The sequence below is a fragment of the Electrophorus electricus genome, unplaced genomic scaffold (genome assembly GCF_041902795.1).
Source record: "Electrophorus electricus isolate QZ-2024a unplaced genomic scaffold, ASM4190279v1 Scaffold327, whole genome shotgun sequence".
Taxonomy (NCBI): domain Eukaryota; kingdom Metazoa; phylum Chordata; class Actinopteri; order Gymnotiformes; family Gymnotidae; genus Electrophorus; species Electrophorus electricus.
Window position 1 is genome coordinate 1 of NW_027658613.1, and position 19,341 is coordinate 19,341.

Sequence of the window (19,341 nt, forward strand, 5' to 3'; positions counted from 1 at the left end):
CTTGGTTGGGTTTATGGTGAGCATCTGGTTAATGAGGTTCTTGGCTTCAGGGGTGACTGTGTCCCACTCTGGAGAAGGAAACTACAGAACAGCAGGCACACACACACACATACACATACACATACACATACACACATATACACGCACACATACACACACACACACGTACACAGGAACACACACACACACGTACACAGAAACACACACACACATGCACACACACACAGAAGAAATAAGAACAGAGTGTTTCATTGGGAAGTGCGGCTGGAGGAGCATCATAACGAAGTGTCAGCACTTACGTCGTACGCTCCAGCTTTGATCTGCTGGTAGAGTTTGTGCTGGTCCTCATCCCAGAAGGGAGGGTAACCCACCAGCAGGATGTACAGGATCACCCCTGCGCAGAGATTGTCAATGTGAACGGAAGCCTCGGGTAAGGGACGGTGTTGGGACTGTTAATGGCAGGGTGAGACCCAGTGAAAATCAGGCAAAACCATTCAAAACCAGGCATCTTCCGAGGGTTCAGAAGGTCTGGAACAGCTTTAAGGCAGTGATGTGGGAGAACAAGAACGAGATAGATAGATAGATAGATAGATAGATAGATAGATAGATAGATAGATAGATAGATAGATAGATAGATAGATAGATAGATAGATAGATAGATAGATAGATAGATAGATAGATAGATAGATAGATGTTGAGAGAGAAAGGCAGAAGGAAAAAGAAATGAGTCTGAGAAAGAGAGAGAGAGAGAGAGAGAGAGAGAGAAAGAGAGAGAGAGAGAGAGAAACAGACAAACAGAGACAAAGAGAGATGCAGACTAACAGACCAACATGGAGACAGAGAGCGGGAGACAGACAGACAGAGGAATGGCGATGCCAAGGAGAATGCCTGACTCACCACAAGCCCAAATGTCCACGGGTTTCCCATAGGCTTCTTTCCTCAGCACCTCGGGAGAAAGGTAACCTGGTGTACCAGCAAACCCTGCACATCGCCATACGACAAGAAACACGCTTAAACCCTCACCACACTGAATGTTGTGTGTGCGTTGAGTGTGTGTGTGAGTGTGTGTGAGCTGAGTGTGTGTGTGTGTGTGTGTGTGTGTGTGTGTGTGTGTTACATACCAAACCAGGCCTGCTGATCCCCTTGTACTTCTATGGCCAGACCGAAATCGGCCAACTTCACCGCTGCGTTCTTGCATTTGCTGGCCAGGAGCAGGTTCTCTGGCTGGGAGGGACATCACATGGACATCACATGGACATCACAGGTGCTCTCATCACCACCACATTACACGTGACTCATAGGTTCTACCAAGCCCCCCCAACACACACACACACACACACAGATGCGAGAACACTGCAGATACACTGATATAGCCATATAACATGCAGTATTCATTATTAGAACCACAGACTGCGCTGGGGCCGTGAGGAACTGAGCAGACGGCACCACACCAAGTCAGCGCGACAGTGTCAGTTACAGTTCAGACATGCCTGTGGCTCAGTGCGACCCCTGATCCCCTCCCACTCACGTACAGATGTACAGACACACATACCCACGTGGCCTTAAGCAACTACTTAACCTTGCCGTTCTCCAGATTTTAGTATTAACATCCATATTGTATTTTTTGTACACCTGGCTTAAAATAAGGAACAAAGTCAGTCTCTTCACACACGCAAACACACACACGAAGAATTTGAATGCCCTTCACAAGGATTCCAGAGGGATCTAGTGACGTCAGAATCCCGGTGAGTGCCAGACCAGCTCACTTCTGTAGGCGGCTGTTACTTAACACGGCAGCTCACAGGAAATCACCGGCCAGGCCGTACAGATGAGCCGGCTTGCACTACTAGGTCTACAGGCATTGGAGCGGAGAAGGAGCAGATGAGGTGGGAGCTGGAACCCGGTGTGTGTGTGTGTGTGTGTGTGTGTTTGTGCGTGTGTGAGTGTGTGTGAGTGGGTATGTGTGTGTGAGTGTGTGTGTCTGTGTGTGTCTGTGTGTGTGTGCGTGTGTGTGTGAGTGGGTATGTGTGTGTGAGTGTGTGTCTGTGTGTGTGTGTCTGTGTGCATGTGTGTGTGAGTGGGTATGTGTGTGTGAATGTGTGTGTCTGTGTGTGTGAATGTGTGTGTCTGTGTGTGTGTGTTTGTGTCACATTGTGCCTGATACAGTGTTAAGTAGGTTGGGCTCCTTCTGCTGTAGATAGACTGGGTGAGAAAGTGGGTTAGGAAGGGGGGGACAGCATGAGCAGTGAGAAGGTGGAGTTGGGGGCGGAGGGGGTGGTGTTTGGGTGGAATGGTGGTGTTGGTGTGGAGTTGGTGTTGGGGTGGAGGGGTGGTGTTGGTGTTGGGGCGGAGGGGTGGTGTTGGGGCAGAGGGGTGGTGTTGGTGTTGGGGGCGGAGGGGGTGGTGTTGGGGTGGACGGGCGGTGTTGGTGTTGGGGCGGAGGGGTGGTGTTGGGGTGGAGGGGCGGTGTCAGCTCTCTGCTGCCCTTCACCACCAGCCATCGGCGTGAGTAAAGACATGAGGGCTGTGAGCCACGGAGCACAGCATGAGCTGGATCTGTATGGGCTGAACTACGTGTTCCATCAGAAAGGCATTAAAACTGAAATCTGTGAAGCTTTTTCCCCTGACCAAACTCAGCTCCTGCTTTTTACTGGAGAAGAGCGTGTGATGAGTGGATCAGTGATTAGTTACCCTGGGATGAGTTACCCTGGGAGTAGTTACCCATGTCACACATTTTAGTTTATCACTGGGGCATCAAAAATGATTTGGACAAGATCTTATTTTGACAAGTAGGGATACAGACAGAAGCCAAAATTTCTACCGTAAATAAATGTTAAAGCTATTATTTTTAAATATATTATCCTGTTAGAACAAACGACATTAAGACCCCATTTAAACTGAGACAACAGAAGCAACCTGAGCACATAAAAAAACTTGACATTTTGTTTTCCTTTAGGCTGGATGCAGACGTATTCACACACATGCCTGCAGATGAGAGAACACAGGCCACAGTCCAACACACTCCATCCAACAGTTATCCCCCAGGAAGTGGGACAGCGTGTACAGCATGGAGGTAGACCGTGCAGGCAAGCACAGACAAACACAGCAACACAAGCATGCACAGGACGAGGGACAGAACCGTCACTCACCTTCAGATCTCGGTGCACCACGCCCATCTGGTGGCAGTGAAGCACCGCCTCCAGGATCTGCTGGATGCAATGACTGCATGCAAACACCAGGGGGCGCATGTTAGTCCGAGCAAGTGCCACGTTCTCTCATGCGCAGGCACAGGCGGGGAGGGGCGGCGGTAGAGTGGAGAACTACATCTGCGCGTTAACACGTTCGTTTTTGTATCACACATACAAAATGTTCTCCACAAAAAAAAAAAAAAAAACACTCCCCTTTCAACTCCTGCTGAAATTTCAACAAATGTGCCAGTGAAGAAGTATCTTTATTTTTATTATGTGACCTGTGCAGGGATCAAAGGTTTGACTTCACTGAACGAGTGGGGGCTTGAGTTTCTGAATGTTGCACTTCAAAGGCAGAAACAGAACAAAAGGAAGAGAAACAGCACAGAGATACTAACAGCCCAGATTCACATCTCTCAGAGCGCTCAGTTACAGAGGCACCTCGCCGTTACCACAGCAGCTCAAATGGCTCAGAAAAACAAACAACAAAAGAGATTTCGTGAACTCCCATCTAACCGGGCGGTAGGGATGGATTCGTGTCTTAACTTCAGGCGGAACCTCGGCAGTCGCACAGCGTATGCAAGTGCTAGCAGAGACCGACACATGGTCGTCAAAACGCATCGACACCCCTGCGCCGAAACAGGAAGCTCCAACTGACACCACACCACTTAACAGAGTTCTCAAAAGGTGAGATTTTCACTCTGCCACTCTTGGTGTGGAGACAAGAGAGACTATAGAGGTAGAGACAGACTCAGGAAGAGAGAAAGGAACAGAAGGGGGAGAGAGAGAGAGAGAGAGAGGGAGAGAGAGAGGGAGAGAGAGAGAGAGAGAGAGACAGGGAGAGAGAGAGACAGGGAGAGAGAGGGAGAGAGAGAGAGAGAGGAAGAGAGAGGGAGAGAGAGCGAGAGAGAGAGAGGGAGAGAGAGAGAGAGAGAGGGAGAGAGAGAGAGAGAGAGAGAGAGAGAGAGAGAGAGGAAGAGAGAGGGAGAGAGAGAGAGAGAGAGAGGGAGAGAGAGAGGGAGAGAGAGAGAGAGAGGAAGAGAGAGGGAGAGAGAGAGAGACAGGGAGAGAGAGGGAGAGAGAGAGAGAGGAAGAGAGAGGGAGAGGGAGAGAGGGAGAGAGAGAGAGAGAGAGAGAGAGAGAGAGAGAGAGAGAGAGAGAGAGAGAGAGAGAGAGAGAGAGACAGGGAGAGAGAGGGAGAGAGAGAGACAGGGAGAGAGAGGGAGAGAGAGAGAGAGAGAGGGAGAGAGAGAGAGAGAGAGAGAGAGAGAGGGAGAGAGAGCGAGAGAGAGAGAGGGAGAGAGAGCGAGAGAGAGAGAGAGAGAGAGAGGGAGAGAGAGAGACAGGAACAGAAGGGGTTGGGGTCCACAGAGATAGGGGCTTAAAAAAAACACAAATGTGTGACTGAGGCCTTCTAAGGAGAGGATAGCAGGAGGGAGTGGTGAAGGAGAGAGAGAGAGAGAGAGAGGGAGAGAGAGAGAGAGAGAGACAGGGAGAGGGAGAGAGAGAGGGAGAGAGAGAGGGAGAGAGAGAGAGAGAGAGAGGATGTGGCAGGAGCAGGCCGCTGTTGAGACACGGCGTATGGAAATAAGGCGCCACGTCTGGTGCAGAACGCGGACGGCGTGAGTCAGGCTGTGTAGGCGAGAGAAGGGGGGAGGGAGAGAGAGACCGAGAGTCAGAGAGAGGGAGGGAGGGAGAGAGAGAGTCAGAGAGAGGGAGGGAGGGAGGGAGAGAGAGAGAGAGTCAGAGAGAGGGAGGGAGAAAGAGTCAGAGAGAGGGAGCCTGCACGATTGCACTTATCCTGGGCTAAATCACACAGTGTGCACGGCGCACTCACACGGGGGCCGCTAGGGCCGCCGAGCCCACTGCTTTAGCCCAAAAGGACGGCGAGACTGGGCCCCTCTGTGGCCCTACGAGCAGCCACTCGTAGGTGAAGGGGGAGGTGTTGGCCTGCTCCTGCCGAACGGCAGACAGTCCCGGCGCAGCCACACGACTCCACCAGCAACGGCAGCTGGTGCCCCTATAGACTCACACTGCAGCTGAGACTCACACTTATGTGACATGGCTAGCCTCCTTTACAACACCGCAAAGGTGTAAACACGCAGGTAACCGAGTCAAATAATAAATACTGAAGAGTAAAAAAGAAACAGATAAATATTAACCTGACACTTTTATCCAAAGCAACTTACAATTATGACTGAGTACAACTTGAGTAATTGAGGGTTAAGGGTCTTGCTCAGGGGCCCAACAGTGGCAACTTGGCAGTGGTGGGACTTAAACCAGCAACCTTCTGATTACAAGTCAAGTACCTTAAACACTAAACCACTGCCCTGCCACTACCTTGTAAACGAGAGGAATAAGTCATTCTGTTCCATGGCAGGAAAGGAACAGTACGGTGGAGAAGAAGAGAGAGAGAGAGAGAGAGAGAGACAGACAGAGGGAGGGAGCACGGTTGTTGGAGCGCGAGCGTACAAGGCCTTGAAGAGGTTAGAGGAAGTAGTTGCTATTCCAGTGCAGAAACAGGAACTGTGATCCCCCAGCACAGGGCAGACAGGCAGGACGGACAGACAGGTCAGCATGCGGCGACCCATGCAGAGGTCAGTGCACACCCAGTACTGACCTTCAGGTCCCTGTGCACTATGTCATGGTGGTGAATGTGACCGACACTGTCTAGAATCTGATGGATACAGTGACTGCAGAGACGAGACAGAAAGGAGGGACAGAAGAAGATGGAAGAAGGTGGAGATAAGGGTGGAGCGAGCCTTGGGGAGGGGCGGAGCTGGTGGGTGGAGCAACGCGGTGTCATAGGGAGGATGTGAGCATTTTGGGCCCTGCCCTGCACTTTACACGTGAAGGTGTCCGAGGTGTGCCGCCTGACGCCCCTGTACCTTAAATGTGTAATGGGGAACACACAAAACATCTCAAATGTGAAAACACCAGGCAGCGTGACTGGCAGGCGGCGTCACGCGATCTGCTGGCACTCTTCGGGTGCGTATGTGGAAGAGACTTGACTTGGCTCTCGCTACCAGTCAAGGTCAACTGAATAAACTCTGAGGCAGGATGGCGTGTGACAAATCAGAGTCTGTCCTGCTTGTGTTCCTCACATCCCAGAGGTTCGGAAAAGCCTCGCAATGTCAGCAAGCAGACACACACACACACACAGTTTAAAGCGTGGGGAGCCCTGTCTGTAGCGCCACTGTCTATAATAACACCTCTCTCACACTCCGGTTTCAAGAGCCCTTAACTGTACTGGTGAGAGGGCTCAAAAAACAACAGCACCAACGCTGGCTATACGGACCCCGCGGTGGTAACGCTGGGCGGTATCTGTGAGGAATAAATTAAGCGAATGGAAAGAGTGTGTGTGTGTGTGTGTGTGTGTGTGTGTGTGTGTGTGTACGTGTACCAGGCTGACAGCGCTGGGCGTGAGGCAGTGGATTGAGTCAGAGATGGCACACTAATTATTCGTGTTAATTAGAGGCCTACTTTCAGCTTTCTCTAAGGAGGGGAGTCTAAAAGCAAGTAGAGCTGTGGGATAGCGTGTGGCCTTCAGAGGGCCAAGACCAGGCTGGAGTACGTTCCTCTACCCAGGGGGCAATGACGATAGGATATACAATATCACAATACTTGGTAAAAATTTCAGTGATACAAAATACCATTTCCACAAGTTTGCTTGTTTGTTTTTTTTTCAAGGCAAGTTCACAAGTGGCTGAATGCGTAAAAAAAGAAACTCTGCAACAGCAAGAAGTGCAAAAGGTGAAACAAAGTAAAATATTTAAGGCTATAAGCTTCTGCGTTCCCTCTACCTAAAATCTTTAATGATATTTTTACACTACCGCATTTAGAATTTGACACGTATGGTGAACTAAAGTCATTAAATATGAGATCCCATTTTCTTCATTCTGGCTAGATGGAACATGTATCTATTAATCACACATATTCCTGTCAAAGAATTTTAACAGCAAAATATAACAAAATATAACAGGCCTCTTCTCATTGGTTTTCTCCTCCACTTCTTATATTGCTTCTCTTGGCATTTCTCATGCTCTCTCTCTCTCTCTCTTACTCTCTCTCTTGCTCTCTCCCTCTCTCTCTCTCTCTCTCTCTCTCTCAGTTTTTCTGTTTCTCACTACATGTCTCACACCCCGAGAATACGCCCACACAGCAAAATTGATTACATTCCTGAAAAGGGACTGTAATGTGTGTGTGAGTGTGTGTGTGTGTGTGAGTGAGTGTGTGTGTGAGTGTGTGTGTGAGTGAGTGTGAGTTTGTGAGTGTGTGTGTGTGAGTGTGTGTGTGTGTGTGAGTGTGTGTGTTAGTGTGTGTTAGTGTGTGTGAGTGAGTGTGAGTGAGTGTGTGAGTGAGTGAGTGTGTGTGTGTGAGTGTGTGTGCGAGTATGTGTGTGTGTGTGTGAGTGTGTGTGAGTGTGTGTGAGTGAGTGAGTGTGAGTGAGTGTGTGAGTGAATGAGTGTGTGTGTGTGTGTGTGTGAGTGTGTGTGCGAGTGTGTGTGTGTGTGTGTGAGTGAGTGTGTGTGTGTGTGAGTGTGTGTGTGTGTGTGTGTGTGTGTGTGTGTGAGTGAGTGTGTGTGTGTGTGTGAGTGAGTGTGTGAGTGTGTGTGTGTGAGTGAGTGTGTAAGATTAGTGTTGAAGGAGGTGAATAAGAAAACCAGAGAGAAGACGAGTGCGTGAAGCTGATGTCTGCTGACAGGACGCACACCAACAGCTACAAATTTCTGAACTACTGCGAAAGAGTCACTCACACTGCTAACTACCTGCAGGACGCGAACGCATCATACCCTGATTTACATACAAAGGTGTCTGGGAACGGAGAGAGAGATGGAGAGAAATGAAATTATGGGGGATGACGGAGGAAAGGTCAGTACCTGGCATCTGCTTCACTGTAATACTCTCTGGCTACGATGTCTTCAAACAGCTCACCGCCAGTGACCCTAGAGAGAGTAAACAGGGGCATGAGCAAGCGCTCATTACAGCAACGGTCACCTCTCCTCTGCGCGGGGCGCGATTTAGCCACCGCTTCAGCGCTGGAAAGTAATGCAGCATGCAACTGGTCTAAGACGCAGGGGTGACATTGTTAAATGGTCGTGTGAGTGAGTGCGCAATAATGAGAGAGAGAGAACGGGGGTAGAAAGGAGAGAGAGAGAGAGAGAGAGAGATAGGGATGGATGGATGGGGGAAATCCTCCAGAAGAGGCATCCCATAGCTGCGGGGGGAAGCCCCTGCTGCAGGATTCTCTACAGCCGGGTAGCCCAGCTCAGTTGCTATGGAAACTAGCTCTTCAGCAAAGGGGAGCGTGAGGGATGCTGTGGGAGCCAGGGGGGTGGGAGAGCCATCAGACATGCAGCAAGCCCAGATAGCACAGAAAGGCACATATGGCATAGGCCATGTTAATAACATAATGAACAGGCGCTTACAAGTCAAACAGGAGGTAGTGAAAGCCTTCCTCGGATATACTGTCATGGAGTCGAACTGGAGGAGAGAACACACACGAATGTATTATGTCTCTGTCTCTCTCTGTGTCTGTCAGGCACAGGCTGTAAACGCCCCCCATGAAAACGTTAGAGAGCAGACTGCGTCCGTCGTCGTGACAATAAGACGGATTAGAGTCGTGGAGGTTGCTGCGATAATTGACAAGGCTCGTATCCGGATCAGTGAAGTGTGCGCATGTGAGTGATGGGTTCGTGGAGGACGCTCACCAATGTTGGGGTGCTTGAGAAGACGACAGATTCGGGCTTCACGTTCGAGCTTCTGGTGATCTGGAAGGACAAGGGCAGTCAAAAGTCAGAGTTCAGACAAAGGGAGACACACAGCTCCACCAAAACTGTATTCATCTCGGAGGAATTCATTCAGAAATGTTGAAAAATGCTCAGAAACATTTGATAGCAGTTGGAAAGCTTCCACAGTCACAGCAAGAATCACACAGATAGCTTCCAAAAAAAGGATATTTTTTCATAATGTCATTTATAGTAGGAAATGAACGATAACCAATGATATAACACTATATGTTCACTTTCAACGTCATCTTGGATCTAACCAGAACAGAGACCTTCATTTAAAGAGCTTTTCTTTACAACATGTCTCTCCAGGAACGAAAGCAACTCCAGTGTTACTAAATAGCATGATATCATGCTGAACAGCATGGCTAACGTCCATGCGTTGATGGCCACACTCCTAGCCTTGGCAGAGAGACTCTGCCATGATGTGGCTCCGCACGCAGCTAGACTCCAGCACGTGCACAACCACATGAGCGCTGAGGTTGTTGTGGTGTAACTGTTCAGTCTGAGAAACCCTCGCTGATGGCCGCCTACCATGAATAAGGGTGAGGTTTCACCCAGCCTGTTGTCTGAACCTACAACATGCAGGACGTATGACGCGAAAAGACGGATGCGAAGCATGAGAAAAATAGTGCTGATAGCACATAATCACATGAACCCGTTACGTTGTTAAAGGTATATTAAAGATTTGGATTCATGCTTGATTAAAATATACCATTAATCTACCATCAACAAAAGTAAACGAATACATCCGGGTCAGTGCTTGCTGTCTCGGTCTCTGCCTCACTAGTGTGTGTTACAGGCAGGCATGTCCGTTATCACGCGTGCAGACGCCATTTATTAGGGCCGTTCAGAAATAGAGAGCGCAAGCATTCATAACTGATCATGCGCGCCCTGTGAAAGCCTCTCGTAGCCCAGGGGTGCCGACATCTCTCCTCCTGCTCAGCTGTGGATCTCCGGCACTAGAAACATACTGCTCCTCCTCCTCTGTGCTGCGGGCTCCACTCACTGTGATCTCTGATCAGCTTGCCCTACCTAAAACCCAGTTTGAGCTGATATAATGGAGCTGTTCTCAGAACAGTGAAAAGGGGATCTTTCATAGCAGATATAGGTCCTAACTGCTAATCAGATGGATTATTACAGACATACCAAGCTGTGCGTCTGGATTCAAGATCTAGGTTATGGAATCTAGAGCTTCAGAGCAGGCGATGGTTCAGTCAGTGGCTAAGAATTTTTAGAGCACTATCCCTAGTGCTTTAAATGTAACTGACCCAATATCTTCCTTTAGTGCTTTAGCGTTAGCAGTCAGGAGAGACTGGCTCAATCCGAAAGCTGGTTACCTTAAAGAAGCATGTACTGAGTCTTAAGAAACAATAAAAACTAAAGAACATTCTAAGATTAGCCAATTGTTTAGAAACAGCTGGCAGTCAGCTCAGAAGGTTTTTAAAAAGTCCAAAGGGAAAGAAAAAGTTAATTGTGTCTATTACATTTCAGGCATATGCTATATAAGAATGCCTTAGACTGGAGGAATGCGAGGAAGCGTTATTAAAGTTATTGTTTTACCTTATGTAAGTTAAGTGTAACCTTATGCTAGTGTATCAAAAAATGCTTCAAACTGGTACTGGTATAGTATCAGTCAATGTTTTTTTCCAAAGTTATTAACCATCATTATAAGTCAGCAAGTTTTATAGTGGTGAATCACTGTATGATTGTATGTAGTGACTGCAATTTAACCGTGTGTGCTATGATGTAAAATCCTTTGTCGTCACCCACTTAATACCTTGCCATTTAAATGGATATAATTGCAGTGATCATTCAACAAAAGGGTAAATGACAACTAGGCTGAGTTTGAACTTTGGCAACCTGAGCAGTAAACGAAGACCCATGGAGACCGCCGAGTGTGACGTCACCTGTGCATCCGTCAGGTAAGAACGGTCCATGCATCCAAACACACTGGAACTCCCCTGCAAACGTCGGTGACGTGAACACTTCTGGTCAAATCTGGGAAGCCTTGTTCAGGCATCAATTGCAAGAGACATGTAGTACTATGCACATGGGTCTACAGAGAGATGGCATGTGTGTATAGAGCCATCGAGCTATAAATACCCAGTAGATTATTGGTATGATAACAAGCTGTCAACAAACACAGTGAGGAACAAATCAAGTGAGCAAAGAGGGTTTTACAGGGAAACAGTGTGGGGCCACAGTATTGTTTTTTCTCTTTGGACTTCACCCCATATAAAATGAATTTTAAAAAATCATAAATAAAAATGTATTAGACAAATCTCTTAACCAAAGATGCAAAATACAGATCCAAAACCATCAAGGGGAGAATCGTGAAGTTCAGACCCCAGCAAGTCATGTACAGCAAAAGGAAACACAAATGTGCATGCAAACACACAAACACAGACATGGATGCAGGCAGATACGCAGGCACACACACACACACACACAGAGGAGGTCTGGGCTTAGACTCCGTACTCCCTGCTGTTTGGGCCTGCTGTCTGCCGCACGTGACTCATGAGGGAGGAAGCAGAGTGGGGAAGAGCCCTGTCTGACTCCAACCATGCAGCCCCTCGCCTGACGGGGGCAACACTTCCCAAAAGAACCCTCGTCTCCAAAATCCACCCCAACCAGGACGAATGATGTAACACTTTCATCTTCTACGGTCCCAGTGTTTATGTGTTAGTGCTTTTGAGAAACTGGGTCAGTTTTGGAAAGTAACTGAGTTCTTTGCGAGAGTACTGTCTCAGATTCAACACAGGTGTGGTCGAAAGAAATGGATGTCACTGCAGAGACCATTGCTTTCTGCTGAGTCTGCAATAATGGACTGTGGTACCTGTAGCTCCCTTCAGACAGCAAGTAGAACAAGGTGTCAGCAACACCCAACTCCCTGGATTCAACTCCCAGGCAGTACACAGACTGTAAAACTAATAAATGTGCAAGCGCTTGTACTATTATGGACACTGACAATTCACTGTTGGTTATGTTAGTCCTGTTCGGTTGCGTCGCTCCCAGAATGAACCTTGCAGATGGATATCCTGCACCCAAGGATCATAATAAATGTGGCTCACGGAGGCACCCGCTGACCTGAAACAAGCACGATTGCACAGAGTGGCATCTCATTGGTACTGGAAGAGCGTTTCATAGTCCTGGCAGAAACAAACACTGATCAAACACTTATTTTTATTAGTGTTTACCTCAACAGCACCTCCCTATACTAGAAGGCTGTCATGGCTGCTTTGGTGTTAGTCTAGTAGTGTTAGTTTAGCAGTGATAGTCCAGTAGTGTTAGTCTAGTAGTGTTAGTCCAGTAGTGTTAGTCTAGTAGTGTTAGTTCAGCAGCGATAGTCCAGTAGTGTTAATCTAGTAGTGTTAGTTCAGCAATATTAGTCCAATAGTGTTAGTCTAGTAGTGTTAGTCCAGCAGTGTTAATGCAGTCACACTCTTCAGCATGTGTGGCACTTTGGGGAAATCCAGGCCACTTTTATGGTGCATTGCAGGTGTTCCTGATGAAGGGGAAGGACCAGTTGTAAAAGATGCCCAAATGTGGTTTCAATTACATAACATGAGAATCCTAAATAAGTTCAATATATGCATATTTTAGCCAGCTGTTGTGCCAGGTCTCTCCAACCCCACCTGCCTCCCCCACCAGCCTGCAGCAAGCAACTGTCACAGACTTACTCCAGTTCCACTGACTACATTCTGCCCTTGACGCTCTAGGGAACTTAAACTCTTGATTGCTTTCTAATTAGCTTAACGCTGGTCGTTAGGGAACACCATACGCATGTACCAAGTGTGAATAATTGGTGACTTTTCAGTGTCTACATGTACTTTGCCAGAATTGTAAATTGGGCTGTCCTAATCATGGACTGAGCTTGTGTAAGGGTTACTCTGTCCAATCAGAACGCTCATTTTGCTTGCTGCTCCCACAAAGCTTGGTACTTGAACCAACAGATGAATATGAGCAATTGAATGAGCAAAAGCAAACTAGCAATGGACAGCTAGCCTAGCGTTAGTTCCCCAAGTCAGTATTGAAGGGCCATCCACACAGGACCGAACAGTTCCAGCGAGCCACATGCTCTGCGTTTATGGCGTAGCAGGCTAAAACAGTGGGAGGCAATCAAGTGTGCTCACTGGAAGGCTAGGACCATCCGCCCAAAATTCTCACCTCGAATCTGATCAGTGACTAGCTGGTTTTTGAGCAATGGCTTCCTTCATTCCATTTTTTCTGAATGGCATTGTTATTTTTTCGAATATTTACACTATGTTCCCAGGGACTTTAACTTGTTCAGCCATGAAAACACGTTTCAGATTGCATGTAACACTGAATTTGATGTCATCTTTTAGTTTTAAATCGTGGTAATGTATCTCTGCACATATCCGATTATAAATGCCGTGAGCATGAGCGTGTTCACACAGTTATGAGCTGAGTCACGACAGCCAGTCAGAACAACTTCCACTTGTAGGTACCACTTTGTTTCAGAAAATGACAATAACGGAGGCACAGATGGCAATCGGTAGGACAACACTGCAGTCTGGGGACATTGGTGTGTGTGTGTGTGTGTGTGTGTGTGTGTGTGTGTGTGTGTGTGTGTGTGAGTAAGTGAGTGAGTGAGGAAAATGCATCAGTTGGAATGCAGTTCTATGACCCTGAGCACCTGTGTGTGTGTGTGTGTGTGTGTGTGTGTGTGTGAGTGTGTGTGTGTGTGTGTGTGTGTGTGCGTGTGTGAGTAAGTGAGTGAGTGAGGAAAATGCATCAGTTGGAATGCAGTTCTATGACCCTGAGCACCTGTGTGTGTGTGTGTCTGTGAGAGTCAGCTGACTCCCATGCTCTAAGCATGTGGGGTTCACAGACACGCTGTGTGCAGTGTGCCAAGATGCCTTAGCAGCCTACAGGCTACCCCCACATCCCACTGCACACACACACACACAGACTAACACCCTCCTGACTAAAGCAGCCCTGACACAGGCCTTCTCTGCAGCATGCGTAGCATCATCGCAAGCTTATTTTCACAGCCTAATTACGAAAACTGCCAGTGTTTTACACCTGTCTTGACATTTCGAAACTGAGCGTTTTGACATCTTTGCAGGCCCAGAAATCACAGAACTCATCAGCCAATCTGAATTCAGTTCAATTGGGTTAATGCACCTCTCGTTTTGGGGGAATTTTTAAAATCTAATGAATTCATCCAGACCATTGCTGAATTTCCACTGAATTCATTCAGATCATTGCTGAAAGGACAAATCAGTGATTCTATGGTTAAATACTGTACTTTGCAGGTACTGACCTCAGTGAATCTGATTATTGATATTTACTGGACTTTTTCACATAGGGGACTGAATGTTATATTTAATGCAAGTGCATTATCATTCATTGTGAAAACAAGCATCATAAATACTAATTATCTGAAATAGCAAATATCTTAAAACCAACCAATAATAAAACCAACTCAACGCTATAACCTCACATCATATGTCACCTACACACAATACCAACAAGCCTCCATTGTTTACCCAGCTGATCAGTTCTGTTTAGAGTCAAAGTAAATTGACTTTATCACCCAAATCTCCCAAAGCTGGCCAGGAACAGCTGGGTGTGCAGTCCTGGAGACCGTGCGGGCCATGCGAGTGTGAACGTGCGGCCAGCCCCCCGGTGCTCATCGCACTTTACCCACCTCTTGCTGAGAGCTTTTTGGTGTTGATTATTTTGGCAGCATACTCTTGACCCGTGCAAAGCTTGACACAGCGCCGCACAACTGAGAAAGCTCCCCTGAAGAAGACAAAAAAAGCAAGACAGACAATTTACTTGAGAGGAAACCTGCGTTCTGCACATACCAGAGGCAGAACGGACATGAGCACTCAGATCTAATGACATCAGTGTTTATTGCACAGAAACAAAATAGAACTAAAAGACACTGTTTCACATGATCACACTGCTCAAGCTCGTTAGGTATTAGGGCAGCCAATAACAGCCAGGGAGAATCACCTAATCACCTAAATAAACCTGAAAGAAAACAAAAAACAAAACAATAGTACAGGCAGCCTACAGTACCAGACCAAAATCCTACTGCATCTTTTTTTTCCCAAGCTGTGTTGAGAACAGCTTGCATAACAAAACCTGTGGGAGCATCCACAATAACTCCTGATGTCATCCTTCACCAGCTAATTTTAGTGCACCTTGCTGCTGCTGTACAGCCCTTTGCGCACATCTGGGCAGCATCCGTGCGGACCCTCTGGAATCAGCAGGCAGTCCTGGGATGTGGGACGCTGCAAGAGGAACACGCATCTCCACGTCGCGGCTGCCTGACTGTGAACCTCGCTCGTCTAATCTGACTTTAAATAAATGACTGTATAGAATCTATTGTTTCTCAAATCTGGGTCATAGTGGGGAAAAAAGAGATGAAGCAACAAGGAGCACATAGATGGAGGGGAAAAAAAGACTCTCCACAGCGGAGCTCCCTTTGCCAAGATGACGACCGGAGACGGAGAAGCCGTCACCCATCGGTGTAATGGCAAAAGTGGTTTTCATTAACGTCTCTGAGGAGACACTGAGCTTATTTAGCTAGCGGAATCCAGGGGAGTTGTGAAGAACATCAGCTACTCCGGCTGCATGAACTGGGAGGCGTTCTGGTTTCACTGGCACACAGTACAGAAAGGCTTCGTGCGATCTGCACTAGATCGCTCTCCTTACTTGGAGGTGGAGTATCCGACCTGCGGGCAGCCACTGGCACAGTCGGTTATACCCATGATACTGACACACTTCTGTCCGCTACACAGTTGACTTGGCTTCGACAATTACAAGAGCACAATTGAAATGATACTTGGTACTTGACCCAAATTATTCGTTTAATCTTCATAACACGACTGAATCTAAACTTTAATTTGGACACCAGTCTTCAGATGTTGCCATAGGACTAGGTTGCCTATTTAATAAATAATATCTACGCTTCTAAGAAACAGCGTTTCTATTAATACATGTTCTATTTCATCTATTGTTAAATGTGAGCTGGACACATATAGCTGATCACGGACATTCCCTGGAAATTAGGTTACAACCCCCGCGCGAACACGCGAGCGCGTCTGTGTCAACACTTTAAAATGGCAGAATTCCAACCTGCGGAGAAATAAAGTGTGTTTTCAATACGATCTGTGTTATGATCCGGAAAACGCTCAATAAAAAAAGCGTTCAATAATTTACAAGAATACGGGGCAAAAGAATCGCAACACTAAGAGAGGGGAGGGCGCGAGCTAAATAATTAGCTAACGTCAGGCGCAAGGCATGCTTCTGCACGCGGATTATAGACAGCAAACAGCCGCGCGCTTCTGAGCGCTCCAAATGCCACTTCAGCAGCTGCTCTGGCGTGATAAAGCAACTCTTTCTCTAAATAAAACGCCAATGCCGATCAAAGCTGAACAGTAATTACAACTCCTGCAACTTACTCTATCATACTCAAGTAAAAGCAAGTTTATCTTATTTGAAGTGTTCTTCAGAGATCCTGTCAAAGTGAACTCACTGTCAAATTTTTTACGGCGCCCTCTTAAATGTGAAATAAGAACTAACGACTGAAGCTATAATCCAATAATGACATACCGCTTTTATCTTATCACTTCAGAGAAAACACGAAATGCTGTCTTACTTTCCGAGCTCTTCATAAAGCTGATATTCGTCAGTAAAACGTGTACAGGTTGTCGTTGCCATGTCTCCCCTCCTTTGCTTGGTTCGTAGGCAATCCGAACTATATTCCTCCACGCACTACGATAAGGCGCTATAATAATACTACAATACAGTACAGATATGCACCCGCGTGAGGGATAGGTTCACTGACAAGTAAGCTTCGCCGCCTTCCCAGCCCCTCACTGAATATGCCGTCCAACTGCAATACAGTTGTTTTCTATGGGACGCCAAAAGGGCCAACCTGAGACAACATTCAAACGCGTCATACTTTTGATTTGGGTAATGTATGGTTCTATGACACCTTTTACGCGTTAAGGTATGCCGCAGTTATTGAGAAAGCCGTCAAAAATGCCAGAAACATGTAATATAAGAATTTTTTAGCAAGGTAAATTATGCGTTTTGGCGCTCCATAATATGCCTAATTTATGACATTTTTGTAATAGGGTATGAGCTCCACCTGCTTGTTTTGATAGCCAATACATTTGAACATCGTTCAGCCAATCAGGGTTGAAGAAGATCATGCCAGACCAATTCACCACATGCGTAATAGTCTGAAAGAGGAGTCCCATCTTCTTATACATGACTTTCGTTGTTAATTTTTAATTTTCTTTAGTATGTGTATTAATAATATTCATAATTTTCAATACTATTAAAAACTATTTAAAAGAGAAAAAGAAGGTGTTTATCCAATAGTGTCTAATATGGGCACCTGTCTAATATAAATGAGTAAATTAGCTTGTGTAAGCACATTAATAATAATAATAATATAAATAATAATAATAATAATAATAATAATAATAATAATAATGTCACTTATTTAACCTATTTAAATTATTTCACAACACTAAAAAGCTACTCATGCTCCAGAGTCCATGTGTGTAGGTTTCAATGGAACATGACATTAGATTCTTATAGTTATCTTTAAACTTGTAAATCTCATTATTGTTGTGTTTAACATGAAAACCAATGTCTCCAAGAGTACTATGCTATCTTTCACTGAAATACTACAAAGTGAATTCTTTAAACATTTTCAGATAACTTACATTTTATTTTAGCTGATGCTTTTATCCACAGCAACTTACAACTATGACTGAGGGTTAAGGGTCTTGCTCATTGGCCCAACACTAGCAACTGGGTGATGTTTGAACCAGCTACCTTTGGACTACTAGTCAAGTACCTTAACCACTGAGCTACCACTGCCTCTTACTCACAGAGTAACTCTCAGGGTAACTCACAGAGAAACTTTAATGTGAAGAAAATTTGGAGAACAAAAGGTGTTACTGGGAATATATCAGTATCAAAACACTTACAATAGTGTTACTGGGAATATAGCAATGTCAAAACACAATAGTGTTACTGGGAATATATCAGTATCAAAACACAGTAATGTTACTGGGAATATAGCAGTATCAAAACACAATAGTGTTTGGCCTTATAGATGCACAATGCACAATACTCATGCTTAAGACCGCCATCTGGTGGCTTTATTTTGTAGATAATTGGCAAATTAATTTGTGCAAGACCTTACAAGTGGCTGAATATACAGCTCAAGAAAAAATAAGAGACCATTACAAAATGATCCGTTTCTCTAGTTTTACAATTGATGGGTATGTGTTTGACCAGGCTGAGTAGTTTTGTTGTATTCTATAAACTACTGGCAACATTTCTTCCAAATTCCAGATAAAAATATTGTATTTTAGAGCATGTTTTTTATGAAAATGACTAATGGTCAAAATAACAAAACAGTTACAAAAATTACAGACCACAAATAATGCAATGAAAACAAGCTCATATTCATTTATAAACAATACAGTAATATTTCAACTTAAGATGAGTCAAGAAATCAATACTTGGTGGAATAACCCTGCTTTTTAATCACAGCTTTCTTCCAGCACAGTTTTGTAAGCGGCTTGCCTCATGTGTCCTTCACAAAGACAAATCTGCCCAATTCCAGCCTTGCTGAAACACCCCCATATCATCACCGATCCTGCACCAAATTTCACAGTGGGTGCAAAACACTCTAGCTTATAGGCCTCTCCAGGTGTCCATCTGACCATTCTGTCTAATCATTTGTTGCACAAAGCTGAAAATTGCACTCATCAGAGAAGATGACCTTACTCCAGTCCTCTAAGGTACATTCCTTATGGTCTTTCGCAAACTTCAGTCTGGCTCTTCTTTGCTTCTTATTGATGAAGGGCTTTTTCTAGCTTTGCACAACTTCAGCCCTGCCTCCAGAAGCTTGTTTCGAACCGTCCTCACTGTGCAGTTCACCCCAGCTGCTGCATATCATTCTTTTTGTAGGTCACTTGACATCATCTTATGGTTGATATTCGAATGAGGTGGCGATCATCACGGTCGGTAGAGAGTCGTTTTTGACCTTTGTCAGTCTGTAGCTGTTGTTGTCCCATGTGTTTGCTGCTTGACCTTGTTCTTATGAAATTTTCAAGATGGAAGCATTGTATCCCTCTGCCAGTAAAGCGACAATTGAACCTTCCTTTTCAACTCTTTTGGCATGGTCTGCAGCTGTTTTTTGATTACACTTACTTTTTGGGTAGTCCTGGCACTGCTTTTCCCATCCAGCTGGATTCTGAAACAAGAGAACAGTGATGACAGCAGCAGAGGTTTTTATACTGTTGCTCGTTAGAATAGAATTTTGTTAAGGTGATCACCTATTCAGCATCTCATTA

At 45.9% G+C, this 19,341-nt stretch overlaps 1 protein-coding gene across 1 annotated transcript; it reads right to left on the bottom strand.

Moving 5' to 3' along the window:
- Positions 1 to 6: 6 nt before the first annotated feature.
- On the bottom strand, positions 7 to 16,845 carry LOC145655719 (calcium/calmodulin-dependent protein kinase type II subunit beta-like; the record flags this gene model as incomplete). The annotated part of the gene is made up of 10 exons (XM_081709212.1): positions 16,617 to 16,845; positions 14,655 to 14,749; positions 8,900 to 8,959; positions 8,618 to 8,672; positions 8,069 to 8,134; positions 3,150 to 3,222; positions 1,122 to 1,224; positions 898 to 981; positions 300 to 394; positions 7 to 81 (listed from the first exon to the last, which is right to left on the bottom strand). Coding segments are annotated over exons 1-10 (768 nt in total), but the record flags the coding sequence as incomplete, so codon positions are not given.
- Positions 16,846 to 19,341: the final 2,496 nt, after the last annotated feature.